Source organism: Tamandua tetradactyla, chromosome 2, assembly GCF_023851605.1.
Source record: "Tamandua tetradactyla isolate mTamTet1 chromosome 2, mTamTet1.pri, whole genome shotgun sequence".
Classification (NCBI taxonomy): domain Eukaryota; kingdom Metazoa; phylum Chordata; class Mammalia; order Pilosa; family Myrmecophagidae; genus Tamandua; species Tamandua tetradactyla.
Window position 1 is genome coordinate 177,646,492 of NC_135328.1, and position 24,778 is coordinate 177,671,269.

At 39.2% G+C, this 24,778-nt stretch overlaps 2 protein-coding genes across 6 annotated transcripts in view; one reads left to right on the forward strand and one right to left on the reverse strand.

Moving 5' to 3' along the window:
* NASP (nuclear autoantigenic sperm protein) overlaps positions 1 to 863 on the reverse strand; it is a 74,651-nt gene extending 73,788 nt beyond the window's left edge. The window contains exons 1-2 of one of the 5 annotated variants that reach the window (XM_077149814.1): positions 509 to 663; positions 195 to 292 (exon numbers count right to left, since the gene is read on the reverse strand). In XM_077149814.1, coding sequence (XP_077005929.1) covers positions 195 to 253 — 59 coding nt within the window. In that variant the 5' untranslated portion in view covers positions 254 to 292; positions 509 to 663. The other 4 variants (XM_077149815.1, XM_077149811.1, XM_077149813.1 and 1 more) reach the window with 4 other exon arrangements.
* LOC143657944 (14-3-3 protein beta/alpha-like) overlaps positions 752 to 24,778 on the forward strand; it is a 55,944-nt gene continuing 31,917 nt past the window's right edge. The window contains 2 exon segments of the mRNA XM_077130386.1: positions 752 to 776; positions 1,275 to 1,507. Of these exon segments, the coding sequence (XP_076986501.1) occupies positions 752 to 776; positions 1,275 to 1,507 (258 nt within the window).

The following is a 24,778-nucleotide window of genomic DNA, read 5'->3' on the forward strand; positions in this document are numbered from 1 at the left end:
CCGACAGGCGTTACCGCTAATGCGCGAGGCTCTCAGTAAACATGGGCTTCTTTAGTGCTCAGGTCTCCCCGAGGAGCTATGGCGCCTCATGGGAAGTACTTCCAACCACCGGTCTGTCCCTCCCGTGGACCTCTGTCCGCCACCCCCTCCCCGCGTACTGGCCAGTGCCTCCAGCTCTCCACGGTCCCGCTTACTTGTCGGCGGGAACCAACTCCGCAGCGATGGCGGCAGTGGCTGTGGACTCTGCAGCCATCGTTTCCCTGAGGCGATGTACCAGCGGGCGGAATGGAGCCTGTGAGGAAAACACAGATTTGGGAAGCGAGACACTTAAACACGGATAGAAAATGGCAGATTGGAGACCCCGCGCGGCTGGGGCCCTCTTATATACCAGGGCCCTTCTCCCCGCCCATCCACTTCCGGGCCCTCCCCTTCGAGTTTAAAGGGCCAGGGCTCGGTCCTTGTCTAACCGTAGGAAACCCCACCTCCGCTGGATAACTCCGTGGGGTACCTTCCCTCCCAGGCTCGCTTTCCCCCAAAAAAGTGCAATTTCCTCCTTCTCTAGCAAGTCGTGTAAAAGCAGAATCGGAATCTTGGGACTACAACTCCTGACAAGGCGCCAGCCAGTGGCTTCGGCAGAAGGGGAAGCCCGTGCAGCTCTGTATGTTTAGTGCGAGTAGCTGAGGGTCTCCTTCAGCCCTGGATACTTGGGTAGGTAACTGAGACCTTCTGTCCTTCTTCTCGGTCGTAACGGATGGACACGCAAGAGCGGAGCACCGGTAAAGCTGCAACGGCTAGAACTGATCTTAGTGAGGGACGCGTGGCTTGGAGCCGCAGCAACAACTGACGCACATAATACAGTTCTAGGATTGGTTGCAGCTGAAGCTACCGCGCTTGATTCAAAGCTCAAAGTGACCGCGAGAAGCGGGTGGCTCCTCCTTCCGGACCCGCCCCTTTCGGCTGGCCCAATCCGCTGACGCCATCCTCAGGCTCTACCCAAACTCCAAATCAGATTGGCTCTAAGTCTTCACGTCCACTCTTAGAGCTATGGTTTATCGCGTTCCTACTGAGTGCGGAGGTGCTGTGCTTAGATCCTTTAAAACTATTAGCTGATTTTTTTAAATCTCGACAACAACACTGCTTGTGAGATCGGTATTAGCCTCATTTCGTAGAAAAAGAAACCCAGTTTCAGTGAAGGTGTGACTTCCTCAGCAAGTTGCAAGACAAGTCGGTCATTGAAAACAATGCAGTGAACCCCATTCCCGCATCTGGCTAAGTGGAGCGTAGCAGGCAGCATGAAATGGCTGCTCCTCCACCTGGGGCATCATCAAGTCCCTTCCACCACGGCCCTGTGTCCAGTGATCAGAACAGAGGTTCTCTTTCCGTCCAGGATCTTGCACGCTGGCTGAGAAATATACCTAGGGAGGATTATTATTTCAGTCTGTCAAGGCTCAGGCGGCTTGAAATCGTTGAGGCTATGGAGCTGGGCCTGAAAGTGCCAGTTCTCGTGGTAAACAGACGTGGGCTCCTCAATTATTTGTACAATTACCTGAGCCAATACATTTAATCCCCTAAAGTTAAACGCAAAATGATTCAACATTAATATACACCTTTAAGGGTACTGTGAAAATTAGAATTAATGCTCACTAGAACAAGTCGCATTGTGTCTGGCTTGTGCTAAGCACTCACAAATTACCACTACAGTCTGATAACATGGTAGCTGGAGGAATGGAACAGGGCTTTTTCTCAGGCCTAACACAAGCCCAGTTACTTGTGTAATCCATTATCTGTTAAACGAATATTCACTGAGCACCTATGATGTGAAAGGCTCTGTTCTGGGCCCAGGGACAAAAGACATGGTCTCTGCCTTTAAGGAACTCAATATTAAGATAAATATATTTGAAAATATATTAAAATATATTTTAAATTCATCCACTTCCCTCAGTCTTTACTTCCACTACTGTAATCCAGGCCTAGTCACCATAATCCCTTGCCTGTAGTACTGCGTAACTTCTGGTCTCCACTTTACCCTCTCCAACCATTCTCCAGAAAAATCTTTTAAAAATGTACATGGAGTGGGCCATGGTGGCTCAGTGGCAGAGTTCTCACCTGCCATGCTAGAGACCTGGGTACAATTCCCATTGCCTGCCCATGCAAAAAAAAAAAAAAGTACATCATGTCATGTCATGTCACTCCCCTTCAATAGCTTCTTATGGCTCTTAGAAGAAACACTGAGCTCCTTATCGTTGCCTACAAGAACCTACATGTTATTTTAAGTGTTAAAACTGAAAGGATTATATAACAACATAGTGAAGTAGGGAGAAGAGTTCTAGCTCAAATGTGGGAAAATACAGAAGAATGACGACGATTAGCTTTGAATTTCATATTGTATAATAAATAGTAGATGCTCTGTGGTTGTTTTTAGATATTCCTTATTTTTAAGGTACCATAAATTGTCTTTTATTGTTGCAGTTTTTGAAGTATGTAGTTCTTTACATGTTTTGATTAAAGTTTTATCAACTACAATTTTTCAGTTAGATTATTATCAATAAATCAATTATGATTAAAAATGAAATAAAATTTAAAAAGGATTCTACATGTTCTGGCCTCTCCAAATTCATTTCATATTAACCTTCATTCACTATACTTCAACCATGCTGGTCTCCTTTCTGTTTCTCAAACTATCCAAACCCTTTCTAACTCCAGTGTCTTCCTACCACACTACCTAGAAAGCTCTTTGGCCAGTACTTGAAATGAGACCTCATCTCACATGTTACCTCCAAAAAGGCCTTCCCTGACCACTCAATCAAAATTAGTTTATTTCTTTCACTGTACTGATCAATATCTATAGTTACTATTTCTGTATTTATTATAACCCCTTCTAAGTATATAGGCTTCACGTGATCTTTTGTGTCTTATTTATAGCTAAATCCTCATTCATACAACAGATATCCAAATGAACTTCCTAAATAAATAAAGCAATCATAATATAATCATAACTAGAACTAGAAAGAAGATTACTTATTCGTTTCCTGGCCCATGCATCCAATGGGGGGGGGGAATATATATAATAAGAAAAGAAACAAACAACATGATTGACAAACACACTGAAGGCTTTTTGAGTCGGACAGCACAAAATAACTGCAAAAGGGCTGGACCCAAGGTTCTGGGAAGATGGCAGAATAGAGGGTTCCTGGAAGATGGTGAAATAGGATAGGTCAAGTTCACCCCTACTCCAAGGAACAGGTAGAGAAGGGATGGGAAGGTGACTAGGACAACTGTTTCAGGGTGTAAGTGACCCAGAAAGATCTTCTACACCACATAGGGAGGCCCTGGTTACAAAAGCTGAAGATACAGAGAACTGGAGACGATCCAACTGGTGCAAACTGTCTAACACACCCCTTTCTAAATGGAAGCCTGGAACCCTCAGGAGTGCATGAACGAGGAGGACTCTACCTCTGATTCCCCCACTCCACAACCTGCTCCTGTGCTCCAAGGTTGACCTGAGCTGCACCACATACCCACAGCCCCTGCACTGTACCTCTACCAGCCCCCCAACACACACCTCATACTCAAAGGCACCAGCATTCCTAACCTGCGCCTATACCTGTGCTGCAACAAGTTACTTCACTGTCGTGCCCCACATTCTGCTCGACGTCCATCCTGCAAATTCAAAGCTTTAGACTACTGAAGGAAGTCAATTTACAAAGTAAACCAATCAAGATATTTATATGTGGTGAAGGCAACAGAAGATCATTAAGCATATCAGCAGACAGATACAGCCCAGCCTAATGACCAAATTGAAACACCAGAAGAGACACACACTTTGGAACAACTAGTCAAAGAAGTTTGTATAATTCTACTAAATAAAATAAATAGGATGGCTAATTACATAAAGAAGATCAAGAAACTAGAAGAGCATAGAGAGGAATTTGAAAAAACAAAATAGCAGATATCACAGAAATTAAAAATGCTTTAGGCCAAATAAAAAATATACTCAAGACACACAACAACAGATTGGAAGAGGCAGAAGAAAGAATAAGCAAACTAGAGGACAGGACAAATTGATTTCAAACACTCAAAACAACAAATGACAAAAAAGATGGAAAAATTTGAGTTGGATCTCAGGGAAATGATGGACAAAATAAAGCACTCAAATATAAGAATCATTGATGACACAGAAGAAGAGAAGAACAAAAGGCTAGGAAGATTAGTTGAGGATATAATGGGGGAGATTTTCCCAACCCTTATATAGGACAAGAACACACAAATCAAAGAAGCCCAACAAACTCCAAATAGAATAAATCCAAATAAGCCTTCTTCAGGACACATACTAACCAGTCAGTCAAATGTTAAAGAGAAACAGAAAATCCTGAAAGCAGCGAGAGAAAACAATCTACTACATACAAGGGAAACCACATAAGACTGAGTTCAGAATACTCAATTGGCACTATGGAGGTGAGAAGGCAATGGTATGATATATTTAAGATCCTAAATCTTAAGAGAAAAAGAGAAAGTCTTCCAGTCAAGAATTCTGTACCCAATCAAATTGCCATTTGAAACTGAGGGAGAGATTAAAATTTTCACAGACAAACAAATCCTGAAAGAATTTGTCAAAAATAGAACAGCCCAATAAGAAATACTAAAGGGATTTTCTGCCAGTTAAAAAAAAAAAAAGAGGGCGGGCCGCGGTGGCTCAGCGGGCAAGAGTGCTTGCCTGCCGTGCCGGAGGACCCCGGTTCGATTCCCGGCCCCAGCCCATGTAAAAAACAAACAAACAAACAAAATATAATAAAACAAGAAAATGTTTAAAAATGTTTCCCTTTCTTCCATCCTTCCTTCCTTCTCTGTCTTTCCTTCCTTTAAAAAAAAAAAAAAGACAGGAGAGGGAGAAGGGTGCAAAATTGAAGAGTATCAGCAAGGGTAACCTAAAGGATAAAAATAGATAAAGGGAAAAGAATATATAGATCTGATAAACAAAATCCAAAGGATAAGGAAGTGGATTCAAGAAATGCCTATATAATAACTTTGAATGTTAACAGACTAAACTTAACAATTGAAAGATACAGATTGGCAGAATGGATTAAGAAATATAATCCAGATACATGCTGCTTACAAGAGACTCATCTTAGACACAAGAATACAAATAGATTGAAAGTGAAAGAATAGAAAAAGATGTTCCATGCAAGTTGTAACCAAAAGAAAACAGGAGTAGCTATATTAATATCAGACAAAATAGACATTAAATGTAAAGACATCATAAGAGACAAAGAAAGGCCACTAATAATAAAAGGGACAATTCACCAAGAAGAAACGATGATCATAAATTTTTATGCTCCCAATTAAGAAGCTCCAAAGTACATGAGACAGACATTGGCAAAACTGAAGGCAGCAATAGAGATTTCAACAATAATCGTAGGAGACTTCAATACACCACTCTCCTCTGTAGATAGAACAACCAGACAGAGGATCAACAAAAAATAGAGAAGTTAAACAACTTCACAAATGAATTAGACCTGAATGTATTTAATACCACTGAGTTGTATGCTTGAAAGTGGTTAAAATAGGAAGTTTTGTGTTGTATATATTTTACTACAATAAAAAAACAACAACATGGAGATAATGGAATTTAGTTCCTCTTCCAGAGTAGCTAGTAAATAGCCAGGAACAATACAGAACAACTGCTAGGACCACGTCAGTGACTGGGACACACAATGTACACCAGTCTGGACAAGCTAGACTGCAATCCCACGCAGAACTGTGAGTCCCCCAAGCCACAGAGGCTGGTGCCCCACCCCCACAGGCTGGTTCCTGGAGGGGAAAGGAAAGAGACTTCACTAGCAGCAAGGGGCTTAGCTCAACCAAGCTCCAATTGCAGAATTAATCAACAAATTCTGACTACTGGAAATAGGCCCCCAGCTCAGATAAACCTTGAATAAAGGCCAAAGGTGCTAGTAGTTTTTGCCCTGGCACAGAGGAGGCGGGGGGCGGGGGGGGAGCCACAGAGATTGTTTGCATTGGGCAGTCCAAAATACTTGAAAAGGACTAGACCCTAAAAAAGAGGGGGGGGACACATAGAACCTGGAGATACAAAGAGCGACATACCAACTTAAGCTCTTGATTAACAAACCCTAGGAATGGGGTCCTGCTCTGAAAAGATTTTCTTTTTCTTTGTTTCTACTACTTAACAGCTCATTACATAGAAAAGGTGTATCCTGCTGTTGTGGGGTGTAATGTTCTATAAATGTCTGTTAAGTCTAGCTTATTTATTGTATTGTTCAAATTCTCTGTTTCTTTATTGATCCTCTGTCTAGATGTTCTGTCCATTGATGAGAGTGGGGAATTGAAGTCTCCAACTATTATGGTAGATGTGTCTGTTTCTCTTTTCAGTGTCTGCCTCATATATTTTGGAGCATTCTGGCTCGGTGCATAAATATTAATGATTGTTATGTCTTCTTGTTGAATTGTTCATTTTATTAATACATAGTGTCCTTCTTTGTTTCTTTAAACTGTTTTACATTTGAAGTCTAATTTGTTGTATATTAGTATAGCTATTCCTGCTCTTTTCTGATTGTTATTTGCATGAAATATCTTTTCCCAACCTTTCACTTTCAACCTATGTTTATCCTTGGGTCTAAGATGTGTTTCCTGTAGACAGCATATAGATGGGTCTGGGAAAAACACAAAGTCTAGAGGCTTCATAGGAAAGTCTGTCAACCTGCTGGGTCTCACCCTCCAGAAAAACTGATGCAGGTGACTGTTTCCTCTTGAGAGGAGGCCAGTCTGGTCTGGGAAAATATGACTGGGGTCTATAATATCTGAGTAGAACCTTCTAAAAAAGAAAAAAAAAGGCTCCATATAGGCAGGGGAGGAAACAGAAAAACAGGAAAAGAAAAATTCAGATCCATTAAATAAACCCTATGCTAGAGGTCTAGAATAAGCTGAATCGAATGTCAAAGAATAGATAGAGAACACAACCATCCAGCAAGAAAATCTTAGGTAAAATTGTGAAAACAATCTCCAGAATAAAATAATTAAGTAAATCAAATGCCTAGATCCAGCAAAAAATAATGAGTCATACTAGGAAAATTGAAGATATTTTTCAATTTGGTTTGTCAAAGGAACAAAATGATTCAAATAAATTACATGAGTTGAAACAAATAATTAAGGATGTTCGAATAGACGTGGAAAATCTCAACAGAAATAAAATCAACAAGTTGAGGGAGAATATAAAGAAGGCAATGGGTGAACAAAAAGAAGAAATCAAAAGTCTGGAAAAACATATCAGAGAACTTATGGGAATGAAAGGCACAGTAGAAGAGATGGGAAAAAAACAATGGAAACCTACAGTAATAGATTTCAAGAGACAGGAGAAAGGAATAGTGAACTGGAGGACAAAACGTGAAATCTGACACACAAAAGAAAATATAGAGAAAATAAGAGCAGGTACTCAGGGAATTGAATGACAACATGAAGCACATGAACATACATGTTGTGGGTGTCCCAGAAGGAGAAGAGAAAGGAAAAGGAGGAGAAAGACCAAAGGAAGAAATTATCACTGAAAATTTCCCATCTCTTATGAAAGACTTAAAATTACAGATCCAAGTAGTGCAGCATACCCAAAAGAGAATAAATATGAATATACATACTCCAAGACACTTACTAATCAAACAGCAGATGACAAAAAGAAAGAGAGAATTTGTAAAGCATAAAGAGAAAAGCAATCCATCACATACAAGGGAAGCCCAATAAGACTATGTGTAGATTTCTCAGCAGAAACCATGGAAGCAAAAAGACAGTGGTGTGATATATTTAAGATTCTAAAAGAGAAAAACTGCCAACCAAGAATTCATATAACGTCCAAAAGGCAAAATGGTAGAAGAAAGTACTGCCCTTACTAAATATAAGGGATTAAACTTTCCAATCAAAAGACATAGACTGGCAGAATGCAGTCCTATTAAAAAACAGGAACCATCTATATGCTCTCTACAGGAGACACATTTTAGACCCAAGGACAAACATGAGTTGAAAGTAAAAGGTTGGGAACAGTTATTTCAAGCAAACAACAATCAGAAAACAGAGAGAGTAGCTATACTAATATCCAACAAATTAGACATGAAATGTAAAGCAATTAAGAGACAAAGAAGGACACTATATCTTAATAAGAGGAACAATTTAACAAGAAGACATAACAATCATAAATATTTATGCACAGAGCCAGAATGCTCCAAAATACATGAGGCAAAAACTGAAAAGAGAAATAGACACATCTACCACAATAATTGGAGACTTCAATTTCCCACTCTCATCAATGGTTAGAACATCTAGACAGAGGATCAAAAAAGAAACAGAATTTGAATAATACAATAAACGAACTAGACTTAACAGACATTATAGAACATTAAACCCCACAAAAAGCAGGATACACCTTTTTCTCAAGTGCTTATAGATCATTCTCAAGGATAGATCTTTGAGTCACAAAGCAAGTCTCAATAAATTAAAAAAAGATTGAAATCATACAAATCACTTTCCTGGATCATAAAAGAACAAAGCTGGAAATTAGTAACAGGCATGAGGCCCAGAAAATTCACAAATATGTGGAGGCTCAACAATACACTCTTAAACAACCAGTGGATCAAGGAAGAAATTACATGAGAAATCAGTAAATATCTCAAGATGAATGAAAATGAAAACACAACATATCAAAATTTATGGGATGCAGCACAGGCAGTGCTAAGAGAAATTTATTGCCTTAAATGCCTATATCATAAAAGAAGAAAGGGCAAAAATAAAAAAATTAACTGTCCACTTGGAAGAACTAAAGGAAGAACAGCAAACTAACCCCAAAGCAAGCAAAAGGAAAGAAATAATGAAGCTTAGACTAGAAATAAATGAAATTGAGAACATGAAAGCAATCAAGGAAATCAACAAACCAGAAGTTGGTTCTTTGAGAAAATTGATAAAAAATTGATGGACCCTTAGTAAGGTTGACAAAAAGAAAAAGAGGATGCAAATAAATAAAATCAAAAATGGAAAAGGATACATAACCACTAGCCTCACAGAAGTAAAGAAGGTAATAAGAGAATACTATGAGCAACTTCATGCTAATCAACTAGACAATGTAGGTGAATGGAAAACTTCCTAGAAAGGTATGAACAACCAATATTGACTCGAGAAGAAATAGATGACCTCAACACACCAATCACAAGTAAAGAAGTCATCAAAATGCTCCCAAAAAAGGAAAGTACAGGACCAGATGGCTTCACACGTGAATTCTACCAACAATTCAAGAAAGAATTTGTACCAATCCTGCTCAAACTCTTCAAAAAAAATTCTTGCAAATTATATCCAGCAGCACATTAAAAGAAATATACACCGTGACCAAGTGGGATTTATTCCAGGTATGCAAGAATGGTTCAACATAAGAAAATCAATTAATGTAATACACCTTATCAAAAAATCAAAGCAGAAAAGCCACATTATCATCTTGATTGATGCAGAAAAGGTATTTGACAAAATTCAACATCCTTTCCTGTTGAAAACACTTCAAAGGATAGTAATACAAGGGAACTTCTTCAACATGATAAAGGGAATATATGAAAAAGCCACAGCTAACATCATCCTCAATGGGGAAAGACAGAAAGCTTTCCCCCTAAGTTCAGGAACAAGATGAGGATTCCACTGTCACCATTGTTACTCAACATTGTGTTGAAAGTTTTAGCCAGAGCAATCAGACAAGAAAAAGAATGCAAGGCATCAAAATTGGAAAGGAAGAAGTAAAGCTCTCACTGTCTGCAAATGATATGATACTACATGTCAAAAACCCCTCAAAAAAACCCACAGTGAAACATCTAGAGCTAATAAATGAGTACAGCAAAGTGGCAGGTTACAAGATCAACACTCAAAAATATGTAGTGTTTCTGTATGCTAGTAATGAACAATCTGAGGAGGAAATAAAAAAAAATTCCATTTACAATTACAACCAAAAAAATAAAATACTTAGGAATAAATTTAACTAAGGATACAAAAGACCTATACAAAGAAAACTACAAGAAATTGCTAAAAGAAATCACAGAAGACCTAAATAAATGGAAGGGCATACCGTGTTCATGGGCTGGAAAACTAAATATACTTAAAATGTCAATTCTACCTAAATTGATGTATAGATTCAATGCAATACCAATTAAAATCCCAAAAACTTACTTTGCAGAAATAGAAAAACCAGTAACCAAATTTGTCTGGAAAGGCAGTGTGCCTAAATTGCTAAAAATATCCTGAGGAAAAAAATGAAGTCGGAGGTCTCACACTACCTGATTTTAAGGCATATTATGAAGTTACAGTGGTCAAAACAGCATGGCACTGGTATAAAGATAGATATACTGAACAATGGAATCGAATAGAGTGTTCAGATATAGACCCTCTCATTTATGGACAATTGATCTTTGATAAGGCAGTCAAGCCAACTCACCTGGGACAGAACAGACTCTTTAATAAATGATGCTTGGAGAACTGGATATCCACATGCAAAAGAATGAAAGAGGATCCATATCTCACACCATATACAAAAATTAACTCAAAATGGATCAAACATTAAAGCTAAGACCATAAAACTTTTAGAAGAAAATATACAGAAATATCTCATAAAACTTGTAATAGGAGGCAGTTTTCTAGATCTTACACCAAAAGCATGAGCACTGAAGAAAGAAATGGATAAATGGGAACTCCTCAAAATTAAACACTTTTGTGCATCAAGGAAATTTGTCAATATAGTAAAAAGGTAGCCTACACAATGGGAGGCAATATTTGGAAATCACATATCATATAAGCATCTAGTATCCAGGATATATAAAGAGATTGTTCAACTCAACAACAAAAAGACAACTCAATTAAAAAATGGGCAAAGGCATGAACAAACGCTTCTCAGAAGAGGAAATACAAATGGCTAAAAGGCACAAGAAAAGATGCTCAACTTCCCTGCCTATTAGGGAAATGCAAATCAAAACCACAATTAGATATCATCTGACATCCACTAGAATGGCCATTATCAAACCAAAAAAAAGAAAGAAAAAAGAAAATGACAAGTGCTGGAGAGGATGTGGAGAAAGAGGCACACTTATCCACTATTGGTGGGAATGTAAAATGATACAACCGCTGTGTAAGGCAGTTTGGGGGTTCTTCAAGAAACTAAATATAGAATTGCTATATGATCCAGCCATACCATTGCTAGGTATATATTCAGAGGACATAAGGGCAAAGACACAAACAGACTTTTACATACCGATGTTTATAGCAGCATTATTTACAATTGTCAAGAGATGGAAACAGCCCAAATGTCCAGCAACAGATGAGTGGCTAAATAAGCTGTGGTATATACATACAATAGAATATTATGCAGCTGGAAGACAGAATAAAGTCATGAAGCATGTAGCAACATGGATGGACCTTAAGGACAATATGCTTAGTGAAAATAGCCAGAAACAAAAGGACAAATACTGTAAGGTCTCACTGATATGAACTAACGTTAATAAGTGAACTTGGAGAATTTCAGTTAAGAACACAGGTTATCAGGAGATAAAAATAGGGTAGAGATTGGTTTAGTTGGAGCTGAACGAATACAGATTGTGCAACAGGACTGATTGTAAAAATTCAGAAGTGGATAGCACAACACTACCTGATTGTAGCACAATACTGTAAGTACACTGAATGAGGCTGAATATGAGAATGATAAAGGGGAAAGGGCTGGGGACACATATGAAACTAGAAGGGAAGATAGACAATAAAGACTGAGATGATCTAATCTAGGAATGCCTAGAGTATACAATGATAGTAACTAAACATACAAATTAAAAAATGTTTTTGCATGAGGAAGAACAAAAGAATGTCAATATTTCAGGGTGTTGAAAATAGATTATCATATTTTAAAACTTCAACTTCTGTGTGAGACTAAAGCAAGAAATATTTATTCGGTACAAAATTTATATTTTGACCAGCGCATTTCCTAATTTAGCTTATATGGACAGTTTAATTGAACACCCTAAGTACCTGGAACCTTGAATTTGGCATGAGATTTTGTTGGTTTATCCAGGTTAGTATGATGCCCCAATAAGCCCAGAGTGATTTGAACAGTGAATAAAGAAGTATTTGCAAAGTCTCCTTGAGGAAATGGGGAGAAAGGGGGGAAAATGTAACTTCCTCATCTGGAGAATTCCTGCTATTCTTGCAAGCAGTGGAAACAACCAAATCAGTAGAAGAGCCCTCAATCTTAGGGTTTTCCTCTATGAAACTTAACTCCACAAAGGATAGGCTAAGCCTACTTAAAATTAGGCCTAAGAGTTACCCCCAAAGAACCTCTTTTCTTGCTCAGATGTGGCGTCTCTTTCAGCCGACATGGCAAGTGATCTCATTGCCCTCCTGTCTACCTGACTCTCAAGGTTGTAAACCTTCCTGGCAACATGGGTCAGAAATCCTAGAATGAGCTGGGACTTGACATCACGGATTGAGAAAACCTTCATGACTGAAAGGGGGAAGAGAGATATGAGACAAAATAAATTATCAGTGGCTGAGAAATTTCATACAGAGTTGAGAGGTTATCCTGGAGGTTATTCTTACACATTATATAGATATCCCCTTTTTATTCATGGTGTATTAGAGTGGCTAGAGGGAAGTACTTGAAACTGTAGAGCTGTGTTACAGTAGCCATGTTTCTTGAAGATGATTGACTAATAATATAGCTTTCGCAATGTGACTGTGATTGTGAAAACCTTGTGTCTGATGCTCCTTTTATCTATGGTATGGGCAGATGAGTAAAAAAATATGGATAAGAAATAAACAAATAATAGGGAGAACAAAGGTTAAAACAAATTGAGTAGATTGAAATACTAGTGGTCAGTGAGAGGGAGGGGTGTGGGTATAGCATGTATGAGTTTTTCTTTTTTCTTTCTTTTGCTGGAGAGATATAAATGTTCAAAAAAATGATCATGGTGATGAATACACAACTATGTGATGATATTGTGAGGCATTGATAGTAACCATGTCAAGAATGTTTGCATGTCAAGAATGTTTGTATGTTTGTTTTTTGTTTACAATAAAAATATTTTTAAAAATTAAAAAAACATGAGGGAAGTTAAATACTGAGAACTGAATGATAATGAAAATACTACATGTCAAAACTCATAAAATAAATGAAGCTGTCTTTAGATGAAGATTTATAGCTTAAAATAAATGTATCAGGAAACTAGAAAAGTTGAGGGAAAAAAAGCTTACCTGATACATCAACTAATGCAGTTAGAATTAAGAGCACTAGAGACATCCAAAAGAAATAGGGGGGAAAGAAAGAACAAAGATATGTGCAAAAATCAAGAGAGGATAAAAAGAAAAAACAGAGACTAACAAAACAAGAAGCTGGATTACTGAAAAGATTAAAAATGTAGATTAAAATTTTATGTAGATAGAAATACAAAAATAAGGAAAATAGAAGAGGTAACTAGACAAATTTTTATTTTTTTTATTTTGAAGTACTTTCAAACTCATAGGACATTTAGAAAAATAATACACACACAGAGAACGCCAATAAACTCTTATCTCCCCAAATATGCAGATCCTCAACTTTAACATTTTGCCATATTTGCCATATTATTCTAGCTAACTATCCACCAGTCTGTCTATCTCTCTGTCAATCCATTTATCAACTCACTCACTGAGCAGCTGAGTATAGGTTACATACATAAGACTCCTTGGATGCTTAATACTTACATGTACATTTCCTATGAACAAAGATATTCATTTATGTATCCACCTTAAGTGCAGTTACCAAGTTCAAAAAATTAGCATTGATATAAAGCTTAGTGTCTATATTCCAATTTTTTCCTATGTCCCAATAATGTCCTTTTGAGCCTTCACTCTACTCTTGTTAGATCCCATCCAGGATCGTGTATTGCCTTTAATGGTCATTTTTTCTTTAATTGCTTTCCTTTTTTTAAGCTGTGGGAATATATATATGGTAAGCTGACCTAAGAAATCAAATCATGAGGTTAGAAATAGAGCACTAGAGTCATACTAAAGAAACAAGAGGGAAAAAAAGAAAAAAACATGTATAGCAAATTTTTCCATCTCAACCAATCCCAACCACACCATTCAATAGGATTAATCACATTCAGTATGTTGTGGTACACGCACCACTATCTATTAATAAAACATTTTAACTCCCTAAACAGAAATCCTACATTAATTTTGCATTAACTTCCTTTTTCTCCCATACCGCACCACTGGCAAACTGTACCCCAAATTTTCTTTTCAATTACAGTATTAGTCAGGGTTAAATTTAACATCCTAAATTATGGGACTTAAATTTAAATCCTAAATCTGTAACAAACTCACTTGCTTTGATCCAAACTTAACTTCAATAATAATACAAACCATGTTCCTATACCCCTCTGTTGCCCCACTGTTCTAGTTTGCCAGCTGCTGAAATGCAATATACCAGAAACGGAATGGCTTTTAACAAGGGGAATTTAATGAGTTGCTGGTTTACAGTTCTAAGGCCAAGAAAATGTCCCAATTAAAACAAGTCTATAGAAATGTCCAATTTAAGGCATCCAAGGAAAGATACCTTGGTTCAAGAAGGCCAATGAAGTTCAGGGTCTCTCTCTCAACTGAGAAGGCACATGGCGAACACAGTCAGGGCTTCTCTCTCTGCTGGAAGGGCATATGGTGAATATGGCATCATCTGCTAGCTTCCGGTTTCACGAAGCTCCCCAGGAGGCATTTTCCTTCTACATCTCGAAAGGTCACTGGCTGGTGGACTCTCTGCTTCATGGTGCTGCAGCATTTTCTGCTCTGCTCTCTCTGAATCTCTTTCTCCAAAATATTCCCTCTTTTATAGGACTCCAAAAAACCAATGAAGACCCACTCAAATGGGTGGAGACATGTCATCCCCTAATCCAGTTTAACAACCATTCTTGACTAAATCACATCAACCAGGGAGATGATCTCATTACAGTTTCAAACATACAGCATTGAATAGAGATTATTCTACCTTTACGAAATGGGATTTATATTAAAACATGGCTTTTCTTAGGGGGCATACTTCCTTTCAAACCAGCACACCCACCTTTCCGTAGTTCTCTTCACAATTACATGTTTAGACACTGTGAGTTCAAAACCACTGACATATCATTACTTTTTCTGCATTTGCATTTTAGAGCATGCAGGAAATAAAAAGTGGAGTTACAAACCAAAAATACAATAGTACAATAGTATTGGCATTTATATTTACCATAGTCATTAACCGTATTGAAGAACTTTATTCCTTCATGCATTTCAAACTATTTTCTATTAGCATTTCTTTTTAACCTCCTAAGGGTGACAAATTCCCCCACCTTTTATGTATCTGGGAATGTCTTAATCTTGCCCTCATTTTTGAAGGACTTTGCCAGATGTAGAATTTTTGATTGGCAGTTTTTTTCCTTTCAGCACTTTAAAATATGTCATCCCACTGCCTTCTTGCCTCAATGGTTTCCAATGAAAAATCAGCACTTAATCTTATTGAGGCTCCTTTGTATATGACACATTGCTTCTCCACTAAGGCTTTCAAACATGTGTCTTTATCTTTGGCATTTGATCGTTTAAGTTCAATATGCCACATCATGACTCTATTTATGTTTATCTTATCTGGAGTTAGTTGAGCATCTTGGATGTATATATTCATGTATTTCATTAAATTTGGCAAGTTATCAGCCATTATTTCATTGAATATTCCTTCTGCCCCTTTCTTCTTCTGGGAACTCCCAGAGTGTGTATATTGGTATGTGTATTAGTTAGAGTTCTCTAGAGAAACAAAATCAACAGGAGATATTTGTTAATATAAAATTTAGAAAAGTGTCTCACATAACTGTGGGAACGTAGAGTCCACAACATGTAGGGCAGGCTGTGAAGTTGACAATTCTGATGGAGGGTCTGGATGAACTCCACAGGAGAGGCTTGCCTGCAAAAGCAGGAAGAAGAGACTGTCTCTTCTGAATCCTCCTTAAAAGACTTCCAGTGATTAGATTAAGCATCACTCATTGCAGAAGACACTCCCCTTGGCAGATTACAAATGAAATCAACTGTGAATGCAGCCGATGTGACCATGATTTGATTTTATGAAATGTCCTCATAACAACAGAGAGGCCAGCATTTGCCCAACCAGACAAACAGGTACCATCACCTGGCCAAGTAGACACATGAACCTGACCATGACAGTCCACCACTTGTCAACTTGGCAGCTATACACATCACCTTAAACCACACCTAATTTCTAAATAAAAACAATAAAGCACACATTTTTTCTTTCACCAACATTACTCAATTGTCCTGCATATAACCGAAACATATTAAACCTCTCCAGCATAGGGTGCAAACCCTTGGGTAATATTCATTCTTAAACTTGATATCTTACAACTTAAATAGTATAACATGAATAAAACAGCATTACAGTCCTCGTTTCTGTAACTGATCACGTGGTTGTAGTTCATATTTATCGCTACCTTCTTCCACTGCCCATTCCATGTTCCCTTTACCCTCAGCAAGGCACTTAAGCTGGCCACAGTTCTTTGCTTGGTGGGGTGACCCAAACCTTCATTCCTGAAGTTTCAGAGCCACTGGAAGACCTGTTAGGATTGGGTTGTTGCAGTTTTGCATTGCTTTTAATCACAGGGTATGGTAGTACTAAAAGATGCCCTAGGGGATCTCCTATATTCCAGGAAAACTCTTCTTTACCTCCATTATTTAGTTACAGTCCTATTTCCCACTGATACTCAGGGTCAGTCACCCCAGACAATAATGTAATTCCCTTCTTGGCTTGGTGATACAAGGGCATAAGTATCTCAAAGTGACCAGGTGGCAGTTTTAGATTCCAGTTCAATGGAATAATTGTTGTTTCTCTTGGTGGAAGCATTTCCCCTTTTGGAACTAAAACCTGTAGATCAGCAGAGCTCAGGGCCACAGGGACAAGAAGCAAAAATTTTCCTAGTGGATCACTAGGGGTAATAGTGAGTGGTGCCAGTCCCATTTCCATCCCCTGGTTCCTGGGCCCATGGATCCTGACTATGGGAGAAACAATCCCATGCAGTGGACACTGATTAAGAGCATGCACAGTTTCCTGGAGAACATTACCCCAGACCTTCAAGTTATTGCCACCTAGTTGGCACCATAATTGAGTTTTCAAAAGGCCATTCCACTGTTCTATCAATCCAGCTGCTTCTGGATGATGGGGAACATAGTAAGACCAGAGAAATCCACGAGCATGTGTCCATTCCCACACTTCGTTTGCTGTGAAGTGTGTTCCTTGATCAGAAGCAATACTGTGTGGAATACCATGATGATGGATAAGACATTCTGTAAGCCCATAGATGGTAGTTTTACCAGAAGCATTGCATGCAGGAAAAGCAAACCCATATCCAGAATTATGTTTCTATTTCAGTTAGAACAAATCACTGCCCCTTCCATGAAGGGAATGGTCCTATGTAATGAGCCTCCCACCATGTAGCTGGCTGGTCATCTCAGGAAATGGTGCCATATCGGGGGCTGAGTGTGGGTCTTTGCTGCTGGCAGATTGGACACTCAGCAGTGGCTGTAGCCAGGTCAGCCTTGGTGAGGAAGTCCCTGTTGCTGAGCCCATACATAACCTCCATCCTTACTACCATGACCACTTTGCTCATGAGCGCATTGGGTAAAGACAGGAGTTGCTGGGGAAAAAGGCTGACTGGTATCCACAGAACGGGTCATCTTATCCACTTGATTATTAAAACCTTCCTCTGCTGAAGTCACCCTCTGGTGTGCATTCACATGGGACACAAATATCTTCATGTTTTTAGCCCACTCAGAAAGGTCTAGCCACTTACCTCTTCCCCAGACCTCTTTGTCACCAATTTTCCAAATATGGTCTTTCCAAATCCCTGACCATCCAGCCAAACCATTAACAACAGTCCATGAGTCAGTATACAAATGCACCTGTGGACAGTTCTCCTTCCAAGCAAAATGAACAACCAGGTGCACTCCTCAAAGTTCTGCCCACTAGGAGGATTTCTCCTCACTATTGTCCTTCTAGGACACCCCAGAAATGGATTATAGTGCTGCAGCTCTCCACTTTTGGGTGGTAGTTGCATATCATGCTGAACTATCTAAAAACCAGGCCCGAGTTTTCTCTTCCTTAGTCAGTTCACTGTAAGGAACTCCCCAAGAGGCCATAGCTCTGGTCTGGGAAAGAGAAGTCAATGTGGCAAGAGTGGAGGCCATGGGCATTTGGGCCACTTCCTCATGTAACTTACTTGTGCCTTCAGGACCTGCTCTGACCCTATCTCATATATACCATTTCCATTTTATGATGGAGTGCTGCTGTGCACACCCACTTTATGGCTTGGTGGGTCAGACAACACCCAGCTCATAATAGGCAACTCAGGTCTCATGGTAACTTGATGAGAAACAAGCTGTTTCTCAAAAAAAGAGTAGCTATCTGCAACAGCTTTGCTCCAAAATCCTAAGAGTCTGCATTGCGATTTTCCTATAGGGACCTGCCAAAGGCTCCAAACAGCATCTCTTTTTGCCACTGACACTTCCAGCACCACTGGATCTGCTGAATCATATGGTCCAAGTGGCAGAGCAGCTTGTACAGCAGCCTGGACTTGTGGCAGAGTCTTCACTTCTTCAGGTTCCTACTCAAAATTAGCAGCTTTTCTGGCCACTTGATAAATGGGCCAGAGTAGCACACCCAAATGAGGAATATGTTGATGCCAGAATTCAAAGAGACCAACTAGGTCATAGGAGGGGCCAGATGCAGCAACTTATCTTTCACCTTAGAAAGGATATCTTGACATGCCCCACACCACTGGACATCTAGAAATTTCACTGAGGTGGAAGGCCCCTGTATTTTTGCTGGATTTATCTCCCATCTTCTGACACACAAATGCCTTACCAGTAAGTCTAGAGTAGTTGCTACTTCTTGCACACTAGGTCCAATTAACATGATATCTTCAATGTAATGAACCAGTGTGCTGTCTCGTGGGAGGGAGAAATGATCAAGGTCCCTGTGGACAAGGTCCCTATGACATAGGGCTGGGGATTGATATACCCCTGAGGTAGGACAGTGAAAGTATATTGCTGACCTTGCCAGCTAAAAGCAAACTGTTTCTGGTGGTCCTTACTAATAGCTATTGAGAAAAAAGAACTTGCCAGATCAATAGCTGCATACCAGGTATCAGAAGATGTATTGATTTGCTCAAGCAATGATACCAAATCTGGAACGCAGCTGCAATTGGAGTTACCACATGGTTGAGCTTATGATAATCCACTGTCATCCTCCAAGACCCATCTGTTTTCTGCACAGGCCAAATAGGAGGGTTGAATGGGGATGTGGAGGGAATCACCACCCTTGCATCCTTGAAGTCCTTAAGAGTGGCAGTAATATCTACAATCCCTCCAGGAATCTGGTTGCTTCTGATTTACTATTTTGCAAGGCAAGGGCAGTTCTAGTGGCTTCCACTTGGCCTTTCCTACCATAATAGCCCTCACTGCACAAGTTAGAGAGCCAATGTGGGGATTCTGCCAGTTGCTCAGTGTGTCTATGCCAACTATACACTCTGGAACTGGGGAAATAACTACAAAATGGGTCTAGGGGGCCATTGGACCCACTGTGAGATGGACCTGAGATAAAAATCCATCAATCACCTGGATTCCATAAGCCCCTACTCTGACTGGTGGACCAGACTGATGTTTTGGGTCCCCTGGAATTAATGTCACTTCTAAACCAGTGTCTAATAATTTCAAAATATCTGATCATTTCCTTTTTCCCAATGCACAGTTACTCTGGTAAAAGGCCATCAGTCTCCTTGGGGAAGGCTTGGAGGAAGATTAACAGTATAAATTTGTGGCAGTGTAACAGTGTTCTCCCCCAAAGGGACCTGGCTTCCCCTTCATTCAAGGGGCTCCGGGTCTGTAAACTGTTTCAAGTCTGGAAATCGATTAAGGGGACGTGACTCTGTGTTTTTGTAATTCAGGTTAGACTTCTGTCCACTTGATCTAGAACACTTTTGTTTATACACCTCAAGTAAGAATTTGATAGATTTTCCATCTATTGTATTTCTAGGCACCCCATGATTTACTAGCCAATGCCACAAATCTCTGTGAGTCAGATAATTTTGACTCCTGCTTTGAGTTTGCTGTCTATTGAAATAGCCACATCTACCCTCTCTTTGGTGATTAAGTTCTGCTACCTAGCTTCTGCCAACTTGGGATTTGGTCATCCCCATTGTGTTTAAGGATTCCAGCTCAGTGACAGTAGTTCCCACAGTAATACCTGACCTACAGAGAAGTGCAACCACAGAGCTCTTTAGAGATGATGGTGCTAGTCTCACAAATTTATTTCTCACTGTTCTGGTAAAAGGTGCATTCTCAGGACATTCCTGGGAGATAAGAGCAGGCTTTGCATGATAAATCCACTCTAACATTCCAGTCTCTCTAAGCCTCTGGATCCCCTCATCTACATTATACCAGGGCAGTTCTGGCATTTCAACCTCAGGTAATGTCGACCACCTTTTGATCCATGTTTCAAGCAACCATCCAAACAAATTGTTAAAGCCTTTTCTAACCCCTCAAGCTATAACATTGAATACAGAATCTCTGCTTAGTGGGCCCATATCAAGAAACTCAGCCTGATCCAGCCTTATAATCCTCCCACCATTATCCCACACCCTTAAAATCCATTGCCACACATATTTCCCTGGTTTCTGTCTATATAAATTGGAAAACTTACACAGTTCTTTTGGAGTATAACACACCTCCTCATGTGTGATACTTTGTACCTCACCTTTAAGGGCATGTTGGGACTTTAGTCTAGTTATAGGTGTGGAAGAAATGAGAGGGGTTGGGGGTGGGTCATGAAAAGAATTTGAAATATTTTCCAAGCCATTTGCCTCAGGGCATTCATTTGCAGTTTCATCTGGTGAAACAGGATTAATCACTCTAGGGCTAATCCCTTCAGGTGGAGGTTGGGTGGCCACCTCCTCAAGGCAGGCTGGAGTTGGGGGCGACTATGTCCTCTGGGCAGACTATTATATGGTTATCTAGAGAAGGCTCAGCATGACCTAGTGTTTCAATCCACCCCAACATCATTATCAATCCATATGTCGCCATCCCATTTTTTAGGGTCCCACTCCTCTCCAATCAATGCCCTCACTTTAATGGCAGGCACCACACGAGGTTGAAATTTCAGTTTGCATTGTAAAGTTGCTACTTCAAGATTCTGAGTCTGATTTTCAGATATCTCAAGTCTGTGGCTACAGCAAATAAGATTTTCCTTCAGGACACTCATAGAAACGTCTACAGCTGTCAGACAGTGCTTAAGCTTTCATTTGAAGCCTTAAGCCCATCCCTTTCACTCCTTAATGTAGCCAGTGTATCTAACAACAACCAGCCAACAACTCTATACCTCCTATTTCCACAAAACTCCATTAAGGTGTCAAAAACATTATCCCCCAGAGCATGGCTTTGTACAAGCAAAGCATTAGAAGAATCGAATGATGATATTTTGACGGTCTCTTTTCCCAACTCACTCCATGGATTGGCAGTGTCATTCTGAATATGGGAATCAGAGTACTTAGTACCTTTGAGTCAAGTCAGAGTAGAAAATCATTCATAAAAATCCATTTTTAAGATTCTGTTTCTTTTTTTAATTAAAAAAATTAACAACAAAAAAACATTAACATATCATTTCATTCTACATATATAATCAGTAATTCTTAATATCATCACATAGTTGCATATTCATCATTTCTTAGAATATTTGCACTGATTTAGAAAAATAAACAAAAAGACAATAGAAAAAGAAATAAAATATTAACAGAAAAAAAGATTATACATACCATACCCCTTACCCCTCCTGTTCATTTATCACTAGCATTTCAAACTAAATTTATTTTAAGATTTGTTCCCCCTATTTAAAATTTTTATTCCATATGTTCTACTCATCTTTTGATATGGTAGATAAAAGGAGCATCAGACACTAAGTTTTCACAATCACAGAGTCACATTGTGAAAGCTATATCATTGTTCAATCATCATCAAGAAACATGGCTACTGGAAAACAGCTCTACATTTTCAGGCAGTTCCCTCCAGCCTCTCCACTACCTCTTGAACAACAAGGTGATGTCTACTTGATGTGTAAGAATAACCTCCAGGACAACCTCTCGACTCTGTTTGGAATCTTTCAGCCATTGACACTTAGTCTCATTTCACTCTTCCCCCTTTTGGCCGAGAAGGTTTTCTCAATGTCTTGATGCTGAGTCTCAGCTCATTCTAGGGTTTTTCTCAATCTCTTCATGCTGAGTGTCCGCTCATTCTAGAATATCTGTCCCACATTTCAGGAAGGCCCACACTCCTGGAAGTCATGTCCCACATATACAGGGGGAGGGGGTGAGTTTGCTTGTTGTGTTGGCTGGAGAGCGAGGCCACATCAGATCAACAAAAGAAACCCTCTTGGGGGTGACTCTTAAGCATAATTTTAAGTAAGCTTGACTTATACTTTGTGGGGTTAAGTTTCATATGAAAAAACCCCAAGACTGTAGCTTTGGTTTTCCACACTGCTTGTGAGAATATCAAGAATTCAACTTGGGGAAGTTGAATTTCACCCCGTTCTCACCATTCCCTGAAGGGGGCATTGCAAATACTTTTCCACTCACTGATCAAATCACTCTGGGATTCATCGGGGCATCACTCTGGACAAACCAACAAAATCTCATGTTCTACCTGAGATTTCAAGTACTTATGGCGTTCAATCAAACTCTCTACATGATTTATATTAGGAAATGCACTAGTCAAAATATAAATTTTGTAACAAATAAACATTTTTTGCTTTAGTCTCACACATAAGGTGGCATTTTAAAATATTAATTACCATCTATTTTTAGCACCCTGAAATAATGACATTCCTTTGTTCTTCCTCATGCAAAAACATTTTTTAAATTTGTACATTGTACATTTCACTGTTATTATACACTCTAGTCATTCCTAGATTATACCATCTCAATCTTTAACATCTATCTTTCTTTCTGATTTCATTTATGTCTCCAACCCTCCTCCCTCGACCATTCTCACATTTAGCTTCATTCAGTGTTTTAAAATAATTGTATTACAGTTAGGTAGTATTGTGCTGTCCATTTCCGAGTTTTTGTATCCAGTCCTGTTGCACAGTCTGTATCCCTTCAGCTCCAATTACCCAACATCTTACCCTATTTCTATCTCCTGATGGTCTCTGTTACCAATGAAATATTCCAAGTTTATTCACTAATGTCAGTTCATATCAGTGAGACCATACAGTATTTGTCTTTTAGTTTTTGGCTAGTCTCACTCAGCATAATGTTGTCTAGGTCCATCCATGTTGTTACATACTTCATAAGTTTATTCTGTCTTAGAGCTGCCTAATAGTCCATGGTATGTATATACCACAATTTGGTTAGCCACTCTCTGTTGATGGACATTTTGGCTGTTTCCATCTCTTTGCAATTGTAAATAATGCTGCTATAAACATTGCTGTGCAAATGTCCATTTGTGTCTTTGCCCTTATGTTCTCTGACATAAACAGTGGTATTGCTGGGTCATATGGCAATTCTATATTCAGCTTTTTGAGGAACTGCCAAACTGCCTTCCAAAGCGGTTGTACCATTTGACATTCCCACCAACAGTGGATGAGTGTGCCTCTTTCTCTGCATCCTCTCCAGCACTTGTCATTTTTTGTTTTGTTGATAATGGCCATTCTGGTGGGTGTGAGCTGATATCTCATTGTGGTTTTGATTTGCATTTCTCTAATGGCCAGGGACATTGAGCATCTCTTCATGTGCCTTTTGGCCATTTGTATTTCCTCTTCTGGTAGGTGTCTGTTCAAGTCTTTTTCCCATTTTGTAATTGGGTTGGCTGTCTTTTTGTTGTTGAGTTGAACAATCTCTTTATACATTCTGGATACTAGACCTTTATCTGATATGTCATTTCCAAATATTGTCTCCCATTGTGTAGGCTGTCTTTCTACTTTCTTGATGAAGTTCTTTGATGCACAAAAGTGTTTAATTTTGAGGAGCTCCCATTTATTTATTTATTTCTTCAGTGCTCTTCCTTTGGGTGTAAGGTCCATAAAACTGCCTCCAATTATAAGATTTATAAGATATTTCCCTACCTTTTCCTCTAACTGTTTTATGGCCTTAGACCTAATGTTTAAATCTTTGATCCATTTTTTTTTTTTTTTTTTTTTTTTTTTTAAAGGAAAGACAGAGAGAAGGAAGGAAGGATAGCAGGAAGGAAGGAAGGAAGAAAGGGAAACATCTTTAAACATTTTCTTGTTTTATTGTATTCTGTTTCTCCGTTTTTGTTACATGGGCTGGGGCCGGGAATCGAACCGAGGTCCTCCGGCATAGCAGGCAAGCACTTTGCCCGCTGAGCCACCGCGGCCCGCCACCATTTTGAGTTAACTTTTGTATAGGGTGTGAGATACAGGTCCTCTTTCATTCTTTTGCATATGGGTATCCAGTTCTCTAGGCACCATTTATTGAAGAGACTGTTCTGTCCCAGGTGAGTTGGCTTGACTGCCTTATCAAAGATCAAGTGTCCATAGATGAGAGGGTCTATATCTGAGCACTCTATTCAATTCCATTGGTCAATATAGCTATCTTTATGCCAGTACCATGCTGTTTTGATCACTGTGGCTTCATAATATGCCTTAAATTCAGGCAGCATGAGACCTCCAGCTTCACTTTTTTTCCTG